The sequence below is a fragment of the Solea senegalensis genome, linkage group LG6 (assembly GCF_019176455.1).
Source record: "Solea senegalensis isolate Sse05_10M linkage group LG6, IFAPA_SoseM_1, whole genome shotgun sequence".
NCBI lineage: Eukaryota > Metazoa > Chordata > Actinopteri > Pleuronectiformes > Soleidae > Solea > Solea senegalensis.
Window position 1 is genome coordinate 7,665,386 of NC_058026.1, and position 21,897 is coordinate 7,687,282.

Sequence of the window (21,897 nt, forward strand, 5' to 3'; positions counted from 1 at the left end):
GTCTCTTGCAGTAGGCTGGGTCCAGAGATAGAGGAGCAGAGCGGAGACGGGCTGCAGGAATGCAGTGGATGCAACCGTCAGAGTGACTTCAGCGCTTTTTGTTCAGACGCTAAGTCATTACATGTTGGATTTGTTTATTAGGTTTTTGAAAATAAACCATCTGTGTTAGAATGAAACAAATCACTTCCTGTGTGCAGAGTGGGAATGTCGCGGCGTGACACAAGATCGCCTTCCCTCACCCTACCTGAGCAGTTGAAGTGCACGCGGTCGATCAACGTGCGCACCCTCCAGCCTTCACCATCGCCGTAATCCACTCCTGCTTCCCCTCCGCCTCTCAGGTGACACTTCCCGCCGGCTGGGGGCAAATTGCGGTGCAAGGTGATGGAGGCGACGCCCTCACCGTCCAGACTGTCGTCGGTCACGTACAGCGTGAAAATGTAGGAGTCTATGTGGCGCAGGACGCCCTGCCTCAGTACCAGCTTCATGTCGTCACTCTCAGTGGTGGTGGAGGAGGAGTCCAGGACGAGAGTCTCGTTCTGCAGTGTCATGGCACTCCAGCGCTGGGAGAGAGGAACAGAGGAGGAGTAAGAATATGTTTGTATTTGTTCTCAGCTCAGAGAGTAAACAGAGAGGAAACGCCATCTGAACGACCATTATTTGTTTGAATAATATAAATAAATATAAATATATAAACAAACCTTTACTTTATTACACAAAGGCTGATGGAAACTGGTATGGGCCAGTAGATTCAGTCATTTATTTAGTTTTTTTAAAGTGATCCTATTTTGGAAACTAATGATAACCTCATGAGTACATTTTTAGCAGCTCATTGTGAGTGAGGACATAACATAACATTCTCTCTACACTTACAGTATGTGATGACCTCATCCACACACCCACACACTGCCAGTGACACAAACCCAGGAAAAGACCGAAAAAAGGAAGGAGGTGGAGGAGGATGATGAGGGGGAGAAAGAAGTCTGGAAACGGTGAGTTCCCTCTCAGTCTTGTGGTACAGTGACCTCATTTTGTGTGTGTGTGTGTTTACCCCACGATGAGAGCCCTGGCAGTTGGTGCAGGTCCCTTTGAGGTAAACATAGGAGTTCTGGCTGACCACGTAGATGGACTGGGCCTTACAGGACACACACTCCAGATACACCATGGGTATGTGACCACTCTGGACAAGCACCTGTCACACACAGAGTGAGACGACGGCGTTAGATACACAGTCTCTGAACACAGCGCTTTATTCACAACGACGTCCTAATAACGAGCAAACCTTTGAGAGTTATTATGAACTGGCCACCAAGACCAACATAGTTTAACTGTGTGCACAACCTCTGTTCCACTGTGAACCTTGTTTTCCACACTGGCAGGATTTTGTTCCTGATTGGTATGAGCCGCAAATCACAGCGCCATAATTTGGACAGCAGAAGTCAACCTTCCAGCTTCTAGAGGGCTATGATGATTCTCTGATGCTCTCTTTTCTAAAAATCTTAAACCCAAAAGTCTCAAAAGTTGAATTAAATCTCTGTAGAGGAAAACAAGACAAGTAGAATAAATTCCTGTGTCTTCTTGTGAGCCGGTGGAGGGTTTACGGTCCCCAGTTTGACATTTTCAGTCATTCATGAAAGGCAGGAGAGACCGTGTCCACTTACAGTCTGCGTGGTGGACTCCGGCACCATGCCGTCTTTGCTGATGGTCAGTTTGAATGTGTATTCGACGCCCGCCTCCAGCTCAGAACCAGAGATTCCTAGCACTGGACCACTGGAACCCAGGCCAAAGTTCAAAGTGGAGCAGTGCTCTGGACCCTGCAGGCACAAACAATCAAAGGGTTATTATTATAATAATAATACTAAGGATAACTTAATGTATTTATAATGATAGTACTTTGACGTCATAGAAAAAGGGAATGCAAAGCCTTTCAAAGCATTTCTCCAGAATGTAATAATGCTAAAAATAGTGCAGTGTAGTGCTTGTTTGTTTCCCTGAAAATGTATTGTTCACTCACTAAATATCTTTTCCTCCAGTGCTTTTGCATTTGCGTGTGTTTTTACAGTCAGTTAAGGACAGTCTGACTAAATGGGAGAAAATAAAATAATAATTAATAAATAACTAACAATAATAATGCAATAAAATTAATAAAATATAAGTAATACAGTGAACAAAGTTAAGCTTATAAGAAGGGTTTACTGATTAGGTAAAATTGGATACTCTGACTGGTCCTCACGGTGTGAGTTGTCCATTCTAACCATCATTTGCAAGATAAGTTCCGTCTCATGAATCCACCATTGAAACAATTCAACCATCTGTTGTTTCATGTCAAACTCGCGGCCAAATATTGGGACGACAGTGAGAGACAGAGGGAGACAATCCTGTCTAACCACAGAGGGACAATCGGAATCTGTTGTTCTTTTTGTAGACTTTTAGAAACTGCACTTGTTTATTCACAGAAGAGAGAATCTTTTGGACAATGTAATGTCATTTCTATAAAGGTAATGCAAGACAATTTGATTGATTGACAGTCAGATGTAAAATTAAAATAAATGTGGAAAAATTGAATTTAGTAAAAAAAAAAAAGAAAAGTAAAGAGACCTTTAAACTAGACCTTTAAACTATGACGTGTGAACATTACCAGCCATTACCTTCGAGGTGCTTTGACACTCCCAGTGGTAGTGGAGTAGTGACTGGCTGTCCCGGTCCATATTGGGGTCGTATGACTGCTCCGCACTTAGCTGCAGGTCCTGCGTTCTTGAACACACCCTGTATGTGCCCCCTTCTATGATGGGCATTAGCCTGACAAAAAAAAAGTGAGTTAAATAAACAAAGATATAAAAGAATACACAACTGAAACCATGTTTACAAAGCATTTACAGAAAGAGTTACACGGTGATCTTAGCCATGTTATCTTTGACCATAATTTGGATAGAAGCATCAGCACCAGATAAGGATTATTAGATAGATATATAAAACTAGGTCACCATTGAACCCATTATAACTGGATTGAATTCAACCAGACTACACCCAAGTTGAATCAAGATAAAGATTTTCATAGAACGACACAGTATGGACAAGGGGCGATGTACGTCATTTACATTTCTACGTTGGTGCCTTTGTTGCTCTACTGACCTGGCAGGCATGACGCTCAGATGCAGACAGGCAGCCTTTCTCAGTGGCACGCCTTCATATGACAGCGAAAACACCAAGCTGTAGTTTCCTGTTGCCAGAGACATCTTAGGCAACGACAGCTCCACGCGACGCACATCTACCTCCGCTGGAAGGTGAATTACTGGGACCGGCAAAGACTGAGAGGGCTGAGTCACCGCTCCAGAGGGATTCTGGTCATCTTTGTCATTATCACAGCAGGGTGCTGAGAGTATCTGCCACAGATATTGAGCTCCGTAGCGTTCGCAGCCTTTCAGATCAACACTGGCCTCCATTATAGCGGGCTGCGAGCGCCAGATGGCCAGGCGGGGGGCTTGAACCACCTGCACTTCTGGTTCCTCACACTCTAATACACTGACGCTTACCTCCACCTGGGCCAAGACCCAGCTCACCATGTTACTGCAGTTCACCTATGAGGAGAACAAAACAAGCTGATTGAAATCACAGAACCTGGAAGCTTCAACGTACAGTATCCGGCAAAATAAAAAAAATAAAATCTCATGTTTCAAAGAATTTGAAACATACTTGGACCAGGTAGTGTCCTGGGTAGTTGTACTCATAACCCACACTTGTGGTGGTGGTGTGAGCTTGAGTAGAACCATCACCAAAGTCCCACAGACACTCCACAGGGTTAGACCTGGGTGTGATGGAGGCCGTCAGGGTTATCGTCTTTTTGATGAAAGTGTCCTGAGGTGCTGCGTACAGGATGGCAGCCGTCAGCAGGTTCTGCACGAGGATGTGCTTGGTGATGTTTTGGGCGACCAGGGCGTTAAAGGCCTTCAGGTAGATGGTCAATAAGCCGGCCTCTTCTGGAGTGTATGACACCTGGCGACATGCAAAAACAGATGGAGATGAGCAATTTGTCGCTTCACAGCGCTTTCCATTTTGCATCATCGTGAGTCATAATTACAAAGCTGTTGTAAAGTGAACCGACCTCTTTGCCAAATTCTGGTTTCTGGTGGAGGTGATACAGATCAAAAGTCCACAGGAAATGGACAGGTTTGCCCGTCAAAATGTTGGCCACAAACAATCTCTTCACACCAACAGGGATCGCTGCACAGCTGCCCAGGATGGAGAGTCCACGAACTGGCTCCATCACCTCAACCTGGAGGTGCCACCTCTTAGAACTCACCTGAGTTTTAATTAAAAAAAAGAGGAGGTGATCTCTGTTAGTTTGACTTCAGTTTCTCTCTTTGTTTGTCAACCTGAGAGTTAAGTACAAGTGATTAGATTAGATAGTCAGCTTTTCACAATTGCTGTCTATTGTGCGTCTTTACAGTATGTTTTCCAATTTCTTCTCCATAAATGCTAATTGTGCTAATAAGTGACAATAAACTGATTCTTAACTCATCGTTAAATGACTGTACTGAAGCCTTAAAGTGCCCAGACGTCTGATCGTGACCAATAACCTTTTGTATGAACATACACTGCTCAAAAAGATTAAGGGAACACTTTGACTCTTTGACTTTACCTGGTTGTGAGCGGTGAGATTCACCATGTATGTAGCCACCCTGCTGAACACATGGACATGGGTTTGGTTGAGATGTGTGATAACAGTGGCATCTCCACTGATGCTGAGAATCAGATTGACGTCTGAGCCCGCTGCCATGGAAATGGTGAACTCCACCTTTTGGCCCACTGCCGCAATATTTGTGCTGGCCTTCAGCTCCAAGCCTTGGATCTTGTCCTGAGCAAAGTACTCCCTGGAATACACTTGCCCACTGACATCATTGGTGGCATTTAAAACAACAACGGCTGTCTTTGGCTCCTTGAAAATCAGAGAGGTTCTCCTTCCAATGTCTGTTCTTCCATCTAACAGCCACGTCCATGTCACATTGGTTCCTGTCAGCACATCACCCTGGAGCGTGACGTTGGTACCTGTTGCCACGTAACTCTGCTCGGTCACATTGGTGGCTGTGAATCTTAGTCCAGAGATGACTTCCTGGACACTTACTATTTCCGACACAACTTTGGAGCTAACTTCATTGAAGACCTCCACAGCAACTAGTTTTTGGCCCGGACTGATGAAGGTGTGGGTTTTCCAGGGATCGTTCCACTGCAGTGTCTCGCCATTCACAGACCAGCGGTACTGCAGGTCTGAGCCCTCCATAGTCAAGACTGTCAGGTTTGTTGGAGAACTGACTGCGACCGGGTTCTTGCTGACCTGCAGGTACACACCTCTGGCTTGTTCCAAGAAGTAAATGGTTCTATTGACAGACAGCTGACCCAGAAGGTTGGCAGCACGAAGAAAGACTTCACATGGGCCCGGCTTGGAGTAATTCACCTCCACACTCTTTCCACTTATGTTGAAGCTTGAGCTGTCTTGGTCCGGCTCTCTGATGAGGTTCCAGGTAAATGTCATGTTGGTTCCTTCCTTTAATCCTGCTTGAAGGTGGAGAACGTGGTTTGTCGCAAAGCAACATGTGTCCAGATGTGTGCCTCCACTTCCTGTGCCCTCCTCCGCTGCTAGAATCTGCAGACCCTCCAGCTCGCGTTGGACAAACAGAAAGATACTCGCTTGTGATGTTCCGACATCGTTCTCCGCAGTCACAATGATGTTGAAAGTGCCAACAGAGCGGAAAGTGTAGAACATGGTGTGGGATCCGGGTATTGAGGTACAGCGGTCACACAAGATCCAAGAGAAGCGAACACCATCTCCTGCCTCCATTTGAGCTTCAAAATGAACCGAGGCATTGAGAGGAACATTTATCAAGCTGGAGTTGACAGTCAAACCGCGGATTGGTGTGAGCACAGCAACAGGTAAAGCAGTGTGATTCCTGCTGACTGTGTTAGCTGCTGTTAGTGTGATATTGTAGTAGCCTGAGATATTGTAGGTGTGGTAAATATTCTGGCCTGTTAACACATTTCCATCTCCAAAGTCCCAGCTATAATTGACATTGGAGGCCATGGAAGAAGTTGTAAAAGCATATGGTGCTTTAAGTGTCAGGTTGTTGTATTTAGTGCCATTATGCCGAATAATAATTGGTCCTACGGACATCAGAACCTCAACCAAAACACTAGCATTACTTGTGGAGATGTTATTGGAGACAGTGACTGTCACCATGTAATGGCCTGGGGTTTCATACATTGTCACAATATTCCCAGAGCCATGGACGAGCACAAGTTCTTCCTCTCTACCAAAGTCCCAGTGATAGCTGTAGTTGAACTCCGGCACAGTGCCGACCTGGAACAGGATCTCCTCTCCAACGGCGTAATGGGATTTCTCAAGGGTAATACTTATGTTGGTCAAAGCTGGCTGCACACACACCCAGTTGAAGAAGTTCACCTTGGTGGCCCTGTTGACCCCGCTAGAGAGAAGCAAGGAGAGGGGATAGTTCCCACTTGCCACGTAGGTGTGTGACACTGTGGGGTTGCCGTGGTGTGTCTCATTGGGGCTTCCGTCCCCGAAGCACCATTCATAAAAATGAGCTGATTCGTTACCGGAAACCCAGGCTTTAAAGTGGACAGGGGTCTGCTCCTGGACACACCCGGATGGCTCCATCCTTATAACTTGGAAGACAAACACCTGCACTGACAGGACTGTTGAAGCAAAGCTCACAGCATTGCTGGCCGTAACATTCACCGTGTAGTTACCCTCTTTAGTGTAGCTGTGTGTCACATGAGGTTCAGGTGTAGAGAAGACATTTCCGTCGCCCATGGAAAAGGTCCATGTGATGTTATTGCCCGAAGCAAATCGAGCCCTCACAGTCGTAGGACTATGAAGCTCGGTGGGAGAGGAGCTTTCAGCACACAGACCTCCAATCTTCTCATACACAAACATCTCAGCGCAAGCCTCCATGGAACTGATGGTGTTGTTAACCGAGACACAGACATTAAAGACGCCACTCTGTGCACAGGTGTGTGCCACGCGGCGACCCTGCAACGGGGCAGAGACATCGCCGAAGTGCCAGTCGTAGTGAATTCCGTAGGGCGAGGGCAGAGGGTGAGCCTCAAAATCAGCGGGTTCCCCAGCGAGCAGGAGTTGTGGCTCAGTTTGTATATCAACACGAGTGAGGATGCTGTAGACGCTCATGTTTATGCTCCGGCTGACATTGTCATAGCGATTGGACACTGACACCACTGCAGTGTATATTCCTGGACAGAGAGAGAGAGAGAGAGAGGAAAGAAGATCACATTAGCAATGCTGTCTTATTAAAAAGTTAATGCAGCTGTGTTTTCTTCACTTGAAGCTGTGGCTGACCTTTAAACACAAACACCCCCACAGCATCCAAACAAGAAAAAGCTACTCTGAGCCTCTTGGTTCTTTAAAGATTGATGCGATCAATCATGGCATTTCTTGGTGGACAATCTCACGTTACAAAGTTGTGCAACAGATAACTTTAAAGAGTTTTTTTAGTGTCAGATAGCAGATTGGGATCATGGGAATTGTTGTTTTGTTGTCTCTTATCCGCTGCCTTGTACGTTAGTGCTTTACAGGAGCTTTGGCAACACTGATCCATTAGTGACAAACGCACCAATTAAAAAGAATTCAACACATTGGCTAAGCAAAGTGTTTCCTTCCTCACTGTGACGTTTCACAAGGGTAAAGCAGATGACGTCTGAATGTTGGAAACAATTTTACTACAAACAAACTATAGAGCCTACGTCTCATGGTTTTTAGATATCTCAATGTAAGATTCTTGATTATTCATGTCTATACATAACAGTTCTTCATACATAGAGATAGACGTGCAGTGTTACCTGGCTGAGAGTAGATGTAGGTGACATTGTTGCTTAGCAGGACCTGATTGGGGGAGTCTGCGCAGAGGAGGGCAGGATCATAGGGAGGCTTGTACTCAAACTCCTTATATCCATTGTCACCGAAAAACCATCTGCAGCAGAACAGAGACAACATTAAATTAAGGCAAAAAAAAAGAGAGAAAGATGAATAGATCTGCTAATAACCACACACACTGGAAAATGGGAATCTTCTCTGAGGAGGCAATCGAGGGTTTGGAAAGAAAAGAAGTGGAAAAATCAAAACTCAGGAAGCCTCTCTGGACCAAGAATGGTGAGAGTGGAAGGAAACTAAGTGAAAGAGTGCACCACAGTTGGGAGGGTGGGAATGTGAAAGAGGGAGGCAGGGAAAAGAGCAGGAGAGAACGCATTGGAAGAAAAGGAGAGAAAAAAAAGGAACGGGGAAAAAGCCGAGCAGAAGGGAAAATTTTTGTCAGCAATCTGCTCTAACCACACAGTTATAAATCCAAGGCTCTGCATGGTATGACTGCTGCTTTGCTATTATGGCGCACAGGAAGAAGAAAAGAGAGTTAAGAGAAAGGGGGAGAGAGAGAGAGGGAGAGAGAGAGACCGATAAAGGAGCAGAAATGTGGAGCCAAACACAAACAGATGGAATGCCTCTGACTTAAAAACAAAAAGGGAAATGAAAAATAAAAAAAACTAGAGAAAAAAGGCATTTGATTTTGTCTATTTAGTGTTCATACCGGAAGGTGGCGTCCACAGACATGTCTACCAGCACAGACGTGGTGAGAGTCTGTGTGGAGCCCTGTGGGACCACATCTGGCACACCCCTCACAGTCAAGTTGGCCATGGGCTGCAGGCGGTCCACTGTCACGTTGAAATACTCTGTGAGGGTGCTGACATGGTTCATGGCTGTCACCTGAAAGAAGGACACACAGCCAGTGGCGTCACTAAGTTAAACCACGAGGGGTTTCTCGATCGCAAACAGAAGACCTAGTTTGTCGCGCTGTAGGAAACTTGGGAAATATTATCCAGAAGAGCTTTGGCAGCAGAACACACAGCAAATAAAATGCAAGAACAAAAGAAATCACACTGGCCTAAATAGTAAATAAATCGAATACATTTCCTTCGTCACCCTGATGTTTTATAAGGGGGTTCACCCCCTGGAAACTACAGCTGTTGAAATGATGTACAAATGTGGTCGCTCATTTACTCATTACTACAGACGGTGTAATACACAGGTGAGTCATAAGGCCTGGTTCACAGTGGACGCGTTGCACGTGCATCACTGCTGTGTTCCATCATGCCTTTCCATTATTCCGGCAGCCGTCTTGACAGATTAGAATGTTCACACTGCACGTGTGAGTCGCGCCTGAGACGCGCTTCCTTTGAGTTTCGGTGTCTTGCGTATTTTTCAAGCATGATGGAAAAAATCCCCAGAGAAAAGATCTACGGATCTGTGATACTGACGTTCTACCAGCACAATTACATAAAAGTGACGCCTCTCACAGTCGTTTAGGTGTCGAGGCTGAATATGAATAGATCTCTTGTAGACCAATCAATCCCTATTTAAGTACTTGGTTATTAATTTCTGTCACTTTTTAAAAACCAAAACACCAAATATATACTGGCTCTGAGTGTGACCTTCTTAAAATAAATATCTGCCACTTGAATCTCTTTGGCATTTGGACTGCTGTCTAAAAAATAAGCTGCTTGAAAACATTAACTCAGGCTCTGGGAACCTTAGAAGGGCTTTTTCACCAGTTTTCTGACATTTATAGACCAATGATTACTCTGCATTTTATCTTTAATGTTTCAGGAAGAGACTTCAGCAAAAACAAAAACATAGCTTTGGTGATTTTACAATGTATAATAAAACACTGAGTTCCCGGGCCCACCAGTTCTAACACTTTACAACTGTATTAAGTCCAAAATCATCACTTTGGAGTTGCATGTGCAACAGATTTCTTTCCTTCAGACCTCATTAACAGAGAATGCGATAAAATCCCAAATCTGTCAGGAAATGGCTGAACTCATGTTGTCAGATGTTGTTCTGCACGCATGTCGACTGTGATGCAGTTGGTGTTCTATTCATTCACTAATCCAAACCTTAGGCAAAAAAATAAAAAGCTGTATAAACACAGCTGAAACTAACTGAGTGGACATGTTGTTAGTGTTTGCCAATGTCCGGCTAACAAGCTGGGTATCAAAACCAAAACCTGTCACATACAAATGTGAGAGTGGAGACAGCTTGACGGCAAATATGTGACGCGTTTTGATTTTGAACTCACCGTGAGCTTGTAGACCGCGGCATGCTGATAGATGACATTGAGAACCGTGTTGTAGTAGGTGAAGTGGGGTTTGTCGTCCACCGTCCACTTAAATGTGGGACTGGAGCCTTCGAGGACGGATGCTGTGTAGCTCTATAACGAACACAAAAATACAGCACACACACATAGGATCAGGAAAACATGTCCATATCTTATATTCAATACATGTTTTAATACATCCTGACGCCAATTAAGGCAAACAAACACACGCTATCCCTAACCTTAACCATAACCACTTAACGCCTAAACCTAACCTTAACATTTAGCCCTAAATGTAACCAATTGCTCAGAAATGACTAAGGACTACTGGTGCTGACAAGGTCAGTGTTTATGGCAGAAACGGTCCTGAAGAGGTAACAAATACACACACACACACTTACTGACTGATAATGCACTCTTTATCCAGTTACCTTAAAGGAATAATTCCCTGATGTGCATTTAGCTTTGTATTACTAGAACAGATAAATAAATATCTTCATTCTTTTCATTGTTACGTGGCCACCAGTGACACTTGGTCCTGTTAGCGTAACTGTTAGCAAAGATGGCGGACACTGTTTACATTCTGGGAATGAGGTCCCGTCCCCCTACGAGTGGGTCTAAAAAGTGCGGAACTAGCGTTGCAGTTTCAAGCCTCGGACCAAGTGTCTCTGGTGGGCACGTAACAAAGAAAAGAATGAAGATATTTCTCAACTCTGGGGAAACTGAGTTTGGGAAGCACAATTTTTCAAACATGATATCCCTATTCTATTAATACAAAGCTAAATGCAAACCTTAACCATCTCAGCTGCATACCTTACCCTTACCCTTTACTCTGACCCCTATCCTAAACCCAATTCTAACCCTAAGTCTTAACTTACTCACCACAACAGACTCCATCAGCACTCTGTGTGCAGGGTGTGGCTGCACCACCAGTCCTCTGAGGGGCACTTCCAAGTGCACAGACATGACCAGTCTGGCTTCGGTGACATTATTGAAGGCCTCCAACTCCACCTGTACTGGACTCTCTTGTTCCTGGCCTCCCAGGTTCAGATCCAGCACTGCATACAGACTGGGCTCGGCGACCTTGACCCCCGTCCCCGAGTTTGGCGCGGGCTGACAGATTGCCAAGTTGGACGAGAACTCCGACGGACATTCTGGCTGGAACACGACGCTGTGATTATTGCCTCGCGGTGATACGTGGGTTATGTAGCGAGACTGGACACGGAGAAGAAGGCGGGTGTCGTTGGGCTGCAGGTAGAAGGTGCCATTCTGGGGAGTCGGGTGGAGGACTGTCAAGCCCAGAGGGGGCACAACGCGCAGTGGGCATGTGGCTGAGGCCGGGTATGACGGCTCCGCAGAGGTCACCTGTAATTGATCAGAATTAAACCTCAATAACTGGGTAAATGAATACAACAGAAATACCAACATAGGACAAAGGTTGATAGAGACACTGTAACACAATATAGTGCCTATACAGTGAGTATGTTTTAGAATCACTTTAAATGGTCTTCATAGCTTTAGAATGAGCCTTTCATACTTGAACAAACTGAACAAACTACTAAGTTTACTACACCACAACAAAAAAGTCCTCCGTTTGTTGCAATCTAGTGTCTCACCAGTAGATGTCCCCAATTCTAACACACTAGACCTTTAGTAAGAATAATTGACCACTTAATCAATAGAACTATTTGAACATAAGCTCCTATTACATGTAATTTAACACCAAAATGTTCGATCTGAATATTAGCTCTATCTGACTTGGGAGTCAAAAACTGCACAATGTATATATTTTATATTGCACATTTCTGTGTGGCCTCCTCACACTTGCTGATATCTGCCAGTTGCATGCTGGGAAATGACATGTTCCTCTGTTGTCTTACCAGCAGGCTGTACAGTCCAGGCTGGGGTAAACCAGCAGACAGTTGTGCTCCCTGCAGCTGGGTCTCACTGTGTCCCGCATAGAGCAATCGGACAGGGCAGACCGCGTCCTCCAGCCAGCCGCCCTCTCCGTCCTGTACCAACATCTCCACGTCTAGCTCTGGGTCAGGCAGAGGGTCAGCGTCAGGTTCAGCCCATCTATCCGCCGACAGTCTGGTGGTGTTGTTCCAGAACCACTCCGACTGGTTGAGGACTAAAACAGGTTGTCGCCACAGTGAGTGTGAGGAGGACTGGCAGCGGAGTAAAGACTCTGGGCCAGCGTCGTGCTGCAGCGCGATGACGTCACCGCGCGAAACCAGGAGGTCCTCCAAGCATTCTTGTACCTGCGAAAGACGAGACCACGTGACCGGGAGAGTCTAAATTACAGGCAACAACAGATTACAGACATGCATGTGAAAGTAAGGTCGCACCTTCTCAAGTGTATTCTTTATCAAACCATCATAATCCGCTTCTATTGTTGCAATAACAGTGCAGACCTTGCACAACAGCTGCAGTCATTGAACTGTTTATCCTATCTGGCTGTAAACACTCTCAAACTAAAGCTGGAAGTCATCAACTTTTTCTGTTTCCAAAGCAAAAACACACACACACAAACTGGAGGCTAAAGTAAATCCTCTCACCACTACATGTGCAGCTGGTCCCGCAGGTAGAGTGAAGACCACCTCTTTTTGCAGAGTGTAGCGGGGCCTCAGTGCCCCAGGGGGCAGGCGGTGAGTCTGGGTGCAGTTTGGACAGGACGATGGTTGGCAGGGACTAGACAGAGCCAAGCACCGGTGCTGGAAGGGACACCACTGCTCCAGCGGAGGACAAGAGGGCGGATCACTAGTCTTTGTGTTGTTTGGGACACAAACGGCCACTGGAGCACACGCTGGTCCTCCACAACCTGAAACACAAAAGGTACAGTATGTCTCTTTTACTACATTTATTATAAGTCAGAACAGAATACAAAAGAAGCCAAATCTGTACCTGCCTGCTATTTAATTATAAAATAGTAAGCAGGTAGAGATTAAATTAAAAATATACATTTTATATATTATAGTACAGGGTCATACATAGTTCATTATAACAAATTTGTGTATAAAATGACAAATTATCTGGCCATTTCTGAAACACCTGATTTTATTTTGAAAAGTTAAACCAGCCATTTCCAAAATATACTGCACATGTTTGATAAGTGAATCACAACTTCATGGTTGAAAAAAAGAATCCCCCGCTACCCACCTATAGGTCCTGACCCAGTCTCAATGATTCATGTGTGTGCAGACTTACACTATGTCATGAAAAAGAATGTGTAAGTCAATGTGTTTGCTGTACGACTGCAACAATTCATCCATTATTGATTGACTGCTAAATTATTCACCAACTATTTTGATAATCAATGAATTGATTTGTCTGCTTCTTCAGTGTGAATATGTTTGGGATTCTTCTCCGTAATTACAAAGAAATTATTAAAACCGTATAAAATATTTGAGTTCATCATCATTTAAAAGGTTTTCCATTTTATGGACCAAATGACTAATTGATTAATCAAGAAAATAATCACTAGTAGTGACCTTAAGTTGGTGTATATCCTCATTATCAGCTTGTGAATTCTCGTGTTGCAAGGGCACATTAAATTTAATCAGTTCATCCTTGATCCAAGTGAACTTTTCCATTCCACAACAACATTGTGACATTGATGTTCCTGAGAGTGTGACACACACATACACACAGACACACATAGACGGAAGGACAACCTGAAAACATAACGCCTCTAGCGACAACTGGTGGCAGCTGCCTCCAGCATAAAAACATTGGACAAACAAATCTGACCCTAAAGCTCTGGTCTCATTGTAGTTTTGCCTGACAGCTTACATCTGACACGCCCAGCGGAGCGAAGCTGCAAATAAAGCAAAGAATTACTGGATCAAACAAACAAATGTCCCAAAACACAAGTGTGCGATCATTTGTGTGTAACACACTGGGAGCATAATTACCACACTGGGCTCACTTCCAGCTCTGAGTGGGGTAGAGCAAACTTGCTATCTGCATCATTAATAATTGAGTTGCTTTACGCAATTATGTGTCCACTGTCTCCTGCTGATGCCTTCCCCAAATTATAAATGGACGCTTTTTCAGAAAATGTGCTCGAGTGTCTTTAACTAGCAACTCCTCTCTCTGTGAATTTGTCCCTCACATCTTCCGTGTGCACCTGTGTCAGCTTCTTTGTCTGCTGCACATCTTTCTACTTCGCCTCGATGGAGATGTAACCCCCTCCCCCCCCAAAAAAAAAACATGAAAAGCATCTCAATTCTTTTTTCTTTTTCCATGTTTCAGCAAAGTGTTGCAGAGAGAGTCCTGTGGTGTTTGTCTGGACGGGGACAGGAAGGAGCTCAGAAGGGAGGTGACCTTGATTTGTCTCTTTTATTCTCTGTCTCCATCACTTTCACATTTATGTACCTAACAACTTCAGACAAGGTGGGTCAGTGTGTGTGTTATTGTTTTGCCATCTGAAAGGTGTGAGTGCAGGTGGCTTATATGTTTTGTTTGACACCAGCTGATATTCACCAGGAGTGTGTGGTTAATGTGGGTCAGTGTATGTCTGTGCTTTTGCATGCGACTCACTGGGCAGCAGCAGGTGCTGGCCTGGATGGTGACAATGTGGCCTGTACAGCTGGAATCGCACATGGATTTGTGAGCCCAGTTCTTGAGTGAGAAACTCCAGGGAGGACAGACGACCTGCCTGTACAAAGCTAAGCGCTGGGAACAGCAGCACCTGAGTGAGAAAGGGAAAAAAAAACCTTAAGTTTAATACAAGTTCGAGCAGATCAGCCTGATACATGTACGTCATGAATACTGACAGGCTGAAACCTGACACCTCACCTCTATGCCACTGCTGGGAGGTTGTGGAGCAGTGAGTGGAGAAGATGGGACACGCTGCAAAGGATTGTGGGAGGCAAACACAGGCAGCCCCACCATATAGATCCCTGCATCTGGCACATGCACTGTAGAGGCAGAAACAGAATGAAGCCAAAGTGACAAGGAGGAGAAGATGTGTTTTTGTCTTCAAAGTTGAGATTCATTTTTATATCGCATTTGTAGCAGTGATATAAAGTAGCAATAATTGTGCAGAAGTCACAAAATAGACCATTTGTCTTTCATTTTTGTTCATAAAAATGAGCCAAGTGAACTTTGAACTGTGACGAATTTCCAAATTTCCCTAAAATCAATCCGATTTAAACATTCCAAGCACTTTTTGCTGAGGTGTGTTTATAAAGTTGGTGAAAATTAAAGATATAAACTCTCCGTAATGCACATTCTTATAGCCTCTGTACGTTTTAACACTGTAACGGAATAAAAAGCAGCCGAAATGCCCTGTGTTCTATGGGTTAACCTAAAACCAGGCCTTTATTCACGTACAGTCCCTCTAAAGTTGTGAGGAACTTCAGCCCACATGTCCTCTCAAAGATCCACATGTAAAAACACACAGTTCAGACGTCACTGACGGCTGAATTCTGCCTCATTAAGGCTCTTCCTGTGGAGCAAACCCACTTCCAAAAACTAACTTGAGTGGTGAAAATTGGTTGCATCAGCACAGTATACATTTTTAATTTGCCTGCAACTAACAACACTAAGTATTTGGAAGGGGAAAAACTGAGATTATTTTCATTTCTTAATATGATTTAACATCAATTAACATTAAGGTTAGCTGTTCATTTTATTAGTGGCTACCTGCCGTTTAAAATGGGAGCCACTTCAGGCTGACTATTATGGATAAAGCAGCATTCAGATTTTTTATTACGTTATTATTAGTTGTGTTTTAGGTGACATAAATATTACATTACTCCAGCGCTCCACGCGGCAATGTTTCCTTTCATCTTTGCACTTCATCATGAAAATGAGATATTACTCAGATGTAATCATAATGTGGGAAATGATGGAGGACTGTGCATGAACACACAAGGAGCAATTTGAATCGAAGCCAAGTGTGCTCCTATTATAAAAGGTGCTTCAGGGAGCCAATTTCATAATTAGCTGTGAAGGTTGTTTGATTTTTGCTCCTCCACGTCGTGTTTGTGCCACATCTTAATTTACAAGAAGTTTGACAACAAACAGAAGGAAAAAAACAACAACAACAGCATTTCTGTGGAAACTGTGCCTCGGCTTTCTTCCTGTGATTATGACTTTCTAGGTTACCGAAGTGCAGCATATTGTTTTGGATGTGCGTCAGTGTGTGTGTGTGTGGATGTGAGGAGCCTACCCTGAGGACTGTATTGGCAGACAAAGGCACGCTTGGCAGTGCATGGGTGTGAACTCGTCTGACCATGCTGATTGAGGGACACGCACACGTTTCCACGGGGGATCGGGGAACGAGGCGACGGGCCCTCCTCCCCATCCTGTGCGTCAGAGCCGTTCACCCAGTGCAGCTTTCCTGGAGAGTTAACATCACTCAAGCCCAGCCACACACCTCGTTCCCTGAGGCAGGAAGAGACAGGTAACACAGGTTAGCACAGCGACTGCTTGACAGCTAGGAAACTGTCTCATGCGCCCAATCGCTACCAAATGTGAGAGAAAATTCCACACGACATGATCCTAGACATTTCTAAAAAAACGCCCGCATCGTCCACGTAATTGTGAACTGTGCCGTTATACAGGACACAGCACAGCACACAAAACACGCTACAGTGACTCGACCCAAATCAATACATGTCACAATAGGTGACACTGAATTATGCACCAGCTGGCCTTCAGCAATCAATAAGTGCAGGGAGGAGAGAGCAGGAAAATGGATTCTGATTGAACCCCCGGGGTAGATCCCAGAGGCGATGTCAGATAGGTAGTATGTCGCTGTGATTACGACACAATAATTGGATTTCCTCTCCACTAATGGACAGCACATTCCCACTCTATGTTTTCTTTCCTGCCGAAACAGTTAAAGGTCCAGTGTGTAAGAGTGAGGTGTCATCTGAATGTAAGAGTTGTTGTATTTATTACCACAGACTGAGCCCTTTATATTTACGTTTTTTAATGGACAGACTCGAACTTCATGATAACGGAAGGCAACCGTAGATTTGACTACATGCTGGGATGGAAAAGGTGAGGTGGGAGAAATTCAGCTGCAATGTGAAACTTCACCAATAGATCTCTGTCGATGACGTCACCACTTCACTGTCCACGGAGGTTCGCAAACCTGGGTGCCTTTATGGACTCAACTCTATCATTTAACACACACATCAAATCTGTCACAAAATCTGCCTTTATCCATCTCAAAAAAGTCTCCCGAATCTGGCCGTTGCTCCCTGATTCAGTCGCTCATCCATGCCTGGACTACTGCAATGCCGTCCTGTTTGGGGTCCCCCAAGAAAACCCCTGAAGAGGCTCCAACATGTCCAGAACTCTGCTTCCAGGGTTCTCCCCCATGCTGAAACAACTGCACTGGCTCCCCGTTAAGTTCTGGATCACATTCAAGCTTCTCCTCCTCTGCTACAAGTCTCTCCGTTCACTTGCTCCACATTATCTCTGCGACCTCCTCCATGTGCACCGTCCCTCGTGGAACCTGTGGTCTGCTGACCTCGGTCTCCTCTCCATCCCCAGCACCTGCAGGCTGAAATTTGGCAACAGGGCTTCCAGCGCCGCCGCTCCAACGCTCTAGAACTCTGGAGTCGTTTCAATCACGGCTGAGGCGACACAAGTTTTTTGCCACGTGATTGTTTGCCATTTTTCTGTTTTCCTACTTGTACAGCGACCTTAGGTTTCATGAAAGCCGCTTTATAAATAAGTAATTGTTATTATTGTTGTTAATAGATGTTGCTAAATCCCACACACTGTACCTTTAAAGTGAAAACAGCATGGCCTTCCTTCGAACTGTGTGACACACAGTCTCTATTGTATTGCACTGACTTTCCATCCATCTTGTATTCTTTCAGACTTTTCTACACTGGCTGACGACTCACATCTGTGAAAACGACATCTAAGAGAGACTGGACAGGGGGTTACAAAATACAAGCAGAGAGCGAACAAGAAAAAGGATCTTTGTGGGGGAAAAAACAAGTTCCTTATATAAGCAAGGGGGTGGAGAAACATCCCTCCATCCGCAGCAGGTTTTCTTTTTTTTCTCTCCGCTCATTCACTTCAGTCTGTGAGGGCAGGGCCTCTACCCTCACATTAACACGCACACGCCATGAACTCCTCCTTCCAGGGTGTCAAAGTAGCGATGCAGCTGTGCTAATACAGATGTGGTTTTTGCGACATTCTCCAACTTAATGGAGGCCGTCAGAGCAGCACAAGGTCATACGAATGTTACGCACTGTACTTTACACACACATGTACAGTATATAAAACAAAGACGCAATGCTTTTTCTTTTTTTTTTCTTAAGACACTGCATTGTTGCCAAGGCAAAGCTCTGACGTCGCACGCATCTGAACATGCACCACACTGTGAGAACTACACAGCATTCCAGCATTTTAGTGCAGCCACAGAACAAGTGGAAACAAGAGACATAAAACGTAATAGATGAATAAAACTAAATAAAGCAGAGCACTTGATTAACTTTAAGACAACACACACACATGAATTCAGACAAATAGGAGCTCATACAGTGACATGAGGGGAGAAGCAAGAAAACACACACAGCTTTGTAAACCGTGTACTTTTTCCATCTTCTTTTGTGTTTTTCGCTGATTGAAAGGGAGACATCTCTTTTGTTGTCTGTGTTTTTTTGGCTCAGGATGTCAGACTGTCACAGATCTTGCAGGTTATCACCTCCATCGAGGACATTGCGTTTGTTTATCTGTCTGTCTGTGAGCAGAATAACTCAGATAGTTCAGAACAGGTTTTAGATTTCATTTTCTGTGGATGTAGGTTATGGCTGAAGGACTAGATGAGAGTTTGATGATGATCCAGATACAGATTTGTGATATTTTTTTGAAAAACAACCGTTAGGGGAGTGCACTGACACGGTGTTTGTTTTGTACCTGCTAACCTAATGCAGTGTCAAAGCTCTTCTTCTGAAGCAGAGAAATATGTGGCCATGTATATATTTGTGTTAACAGCACACTGTAATACAAACAGGATTACTAATTACACAAGTAAGACTGAGAATAAACCCTAAAAAGCAATTCCACAGAGGGGGACAACTGAAGTCCCATTTGTGTACTCTATAAAGACGAGGAATAAAACACTCACTGTGTGACTTTGGGTGCCAGCAGGTTACACAGAGCATCACTCCTGACTATCGCCAAATCCCCGCCACGGTCTGAACATTGTTGTCGAGCATCGCTCCAACTCAACTCCCCTGGAACTATCTGGAAACAGCGTGAGGACTCGGCGTGGTACACCCCATCTTTTGGACAGTGAGGGGAGGCTGGAGGAGGACAGATGGGAGACACGTTATTTCTGGGAACACAACCTCATTAAAAGATACAGCAGTCTTGCTGCTGAAAGAAAAAAATGTAACTCCTTGGTTGCAAAGAATTGAGTGCTTTTGAGGCCCTTTTTCAATTCAGAGCACACTCGTGCTGCTCTGAAAGCATTTCCATTTAAACAGAGCTGTCAGTTGAGAAGATAAACTGACATTCAGAGAGGCTTTGTTCAGAGCAGAACAGAAATGGTGGCACAAAGCTAACAACTTCCGGCTGGCCATCAGTGCAGAGTCATTATCCACTTACCTTTAGCAACCTGGACGCCATCCTTTGTGATCTTCCAGTTTACGTCCACACCAACGGCCCCCCAGCTGACAAGTGTGAACTCTAAGCTCTGATTGGCCACAACAAGAGACGGACAACGCAGCTCCAGCTTGGGAGGAACCGTCACCTCCACTTGTTTACGTGCAGAGACCTGAACATGAATACACAGCGTGGAATTACAGAATGCATTAAAAGGATAAAACTTGCTGTTCTTTTTTAACCGTGTATATAAACAGTGTAAGTAACAGTTGTATTTCCATAGTACTGATAATTATATTTATATTTTTTTTAGCTTTGCCAACTCAGTGTTCACTAAGCTACTGCTGTAAGAAAAGAAAATACCATTCTGGGGAAACTGGATTGCAGATAACATGGATAAACAATAATCAATTGCTACTTTCAGCTGTTTCTGTTTGTCAAGCTGGTGGAAATGTCATTCATGGGGAGAAAATGATTTTACAATATATCAGTTCTGTATCATGTTTTATAAATCGCATTCTCTTTCACCTCCTTGTTTCCAGCCCAGGCCATCACGCTGACGGCATATTGTCCGGGAAGCCCGTATTTATGAGTCGCTGTGGTCAGGCCGGTTCCTGTAGTGTTGACCCGTGGTGAAAGATCACCAAAGTCCCAGGACAGCGTCACCGGAGTAACAGAGGAGACGGCTGCCAGAGTGATGGGGTCAAGGACACTTTGCAGCGGGAGAGGCTTCAGTGAGATGGAGAAGTCCACCGCAAAGACATCGTGAGCCAGAGTCCACCCACATTCCTGTGAATCAAAGGAGACCATGTGAGGAAGAGGAGCAGGAGGAGGTTGTACAGTATTTAAATGTGAAATAGTCATTTATTTGCTGGCGAGTGTTCAGATGTTTGTGTGGTTTCACTGTTGCTGTTGTGATTTCTCAGTAGAAATGCAATTTTTCATTAAACGTAAAAATTATTTACAGTTGGGAGTTCTGGGTTTCTCTCCAGCAGGAAGCAAACGGCAGTTTATTGGAAGGTTTAGAGGGAATCCTTGATAATGTGTTTACAAAAGAACCTAAAAATATCCAATACTTTATGAGGACAGAGCACACAATTACTGGTCTCCTCATCAGTCTAGAAAAATGTTGCAGCCTGAACTTTGCCATGTTTTTCTAACAGTTTTTTATTCTTTTGTGTTGCAGCTTCAGAACTGAGACAAATGTGCCCTAAAGGTAAACACGCTGTAGTAGTTTGACTCCCAAACACGTTATCTGGGTGTGTTAGTCCTACTTTAGAGAATTTAATGTAGTAGTGAAGTAGAATTCCTGTCGGACTAACATGTTTGACATGTATTTTAAGTCAATAACACAATAATTCATTTTTTGTCTAATGACATATTTTAAAATTATTTTGTTTGTTTTTAAATCCCTTAATGGCCTTTCCCCACCCTACCTCTCTGAGCTGCTACACCCTCACACACCGTGCATTTGCTGCTGTGGCCCCAAAACAGTGGAATGAAATGCCTCCTCCTCCCTGCCTGTTTTTAAATCTCTTCTCAAAACTCACCTCTTTCTATTGGCTTTTGACACTATTTAAGTTGTTGATGTTATTTTCCATTTAAGTCTGTTTTTGGTTTCACTTATTTTATTTGACCTGTTTTTATTATGGTTAGTACATGTTTTCATTTATTGTAGTTTTAGATGCATGCCCTATTATGCACTTTAGTTCACTGTGGCTGTTTTAAAGTGCTTTACAAGTTAAGTTGGATTGGATTGGATAACGTCATGTAAATGTACTGAGTCAGTGGTTCTCAAAGGTTGTTTTTTTTTTTTTACCACTTGAGAAAATATTGAGCTCTCAAAGTAACACCATTATCACCAGTGTTTAAATACAGTAGTGTAAATGGACGGCGCGAGAAGATCATGTGCTCTCTCATCATTCTGTTCCTCACATATACTTCAGTGAGATTAGATTAAGATGGAGCGAGAGACATGGTGACTCTAATTAATTTATTCTAGTTTTTTTTGTTATTTTCTGTGCTCCACTCTGATCACACACCCTGGTATATACAGTCATACAGTATTTCTGATTTTCTTCCACCAGAGGAAGCTACACGTACCGCAGTTTGAGAACCATGGCACAGAGTGATTATTAGTGGG

General features: G+C 44.2%; 1 protein-coding gene and 2 long non-coding RNA genes across 4 annotated transcripts in view; 2 read left to right on the forward strand and 1 right to left on the reverse strand.

Annotated features, from left to right (window-relative positions):
- Positions 1 to 21,897, reverse strand: part of pkd1a (polycystic kidney disease 1a) — a 60,538-nt gene that overhangs the window by 18,186 nt on the left and 20,455 nt on the right. For both annotated transcript variants that reach the window (XM_044027892.1, XM_044027890.1), the window contains exons 7-26: positions 20,283 to 20,543; positions 19,758 to 19,926; positions 19,276 to 19,453; positions 16,351 to 16,565; positions 14,973 to 15,094; positions 14,715 to 14,865; positions 12,731 to 12,993; positions 12,053 to 12,433; positions 11,055 to 11,537; positions 10,155 to 10,286; positions 8,607 to 8,782; positions 7,867 to 7,997; positions 4,637 to 7,260; positions 4,100 to 4,297; positions 3,691 to 3,990; positions 3,130 to 3,575; positions 2,646 to 2,796; positions 1,659 to 1,811; positions 1,049 to 1,189; positions 245 to 560 (exon numbers count right to left, since the gene is read on the reverse strand). In XM_044027892.1, the coding sequence (XP_043883827.1) occupies positions 245 to 560; positions 1,049 to 1,189; positions 1,659 to 1,811; positions 2,646 to 2,796; positions 3,130 to 3,575; positions 3,691 to 3,990; positions 4,100 to 4,297; positions 4,637 to 7,260; positions 7,867 to 7,997; positions 8,607 to 8,782; positions 10,155 to 10,286; positions 11,055 to 11,537; positions 12,053 to 12,433; positions 12,731 to 12,993; positions 14,715 to 14,865; positions 14,973 to 15,094; positions 16,351 to 16,565; positions 19,276 to 19,453; positions 19,758 to 19,926; positions 20,283 to 20,543 (6,991 nt within the window). The remainder of the gene's footprint in view (positions 1 to 244; positions 561 to 1,048; positions 1,190 to 1,658; positions 1,812 to 2,645; positions 2,797 to 3,129; positions 3,576 to 3,690; positions 3,991 to 4,099; positions 4,298 to 4,636; positions 7,261 to 7,866; positions 7,998 to 8,606; positions 8,783 to 10,154; positions 10,287 to 11,054; positions 11,538 to 12,052; positions 12,434 to 12,730; positions 12,994 to 14,714; positions 14,866 to 14,972; positions 15,095 to 16,350; positions 16,566 to 19,275; positions 19,454 to 19,757; positions 19,927 to 20,282; positions 20,544 to 21,897) is intronic.
- LOC122770780 lies at positions 537 to 11,116 on the forward strand. Its single transcript, XR_006360549.1, has 3 exons — positions 537 to 584; positions 873 to 989; positions 11,063 to 11,116. It is a non-coding gene; the product is annotated as an uncharacterized LOC122770780 (long non-coding RNA).
- LOC122770777 lies at positions 12,805 to 19,284 on the forward strand. Its single transcript, XR_006360547.1, has 3 exons — positions 12,805 to 13,007; positions 14,427 to 14,493; positions 18,017 to 19,284. It is a non-coding gene; the product is annotated as an uncharacterized LOC122770777 (long non-coding RNA).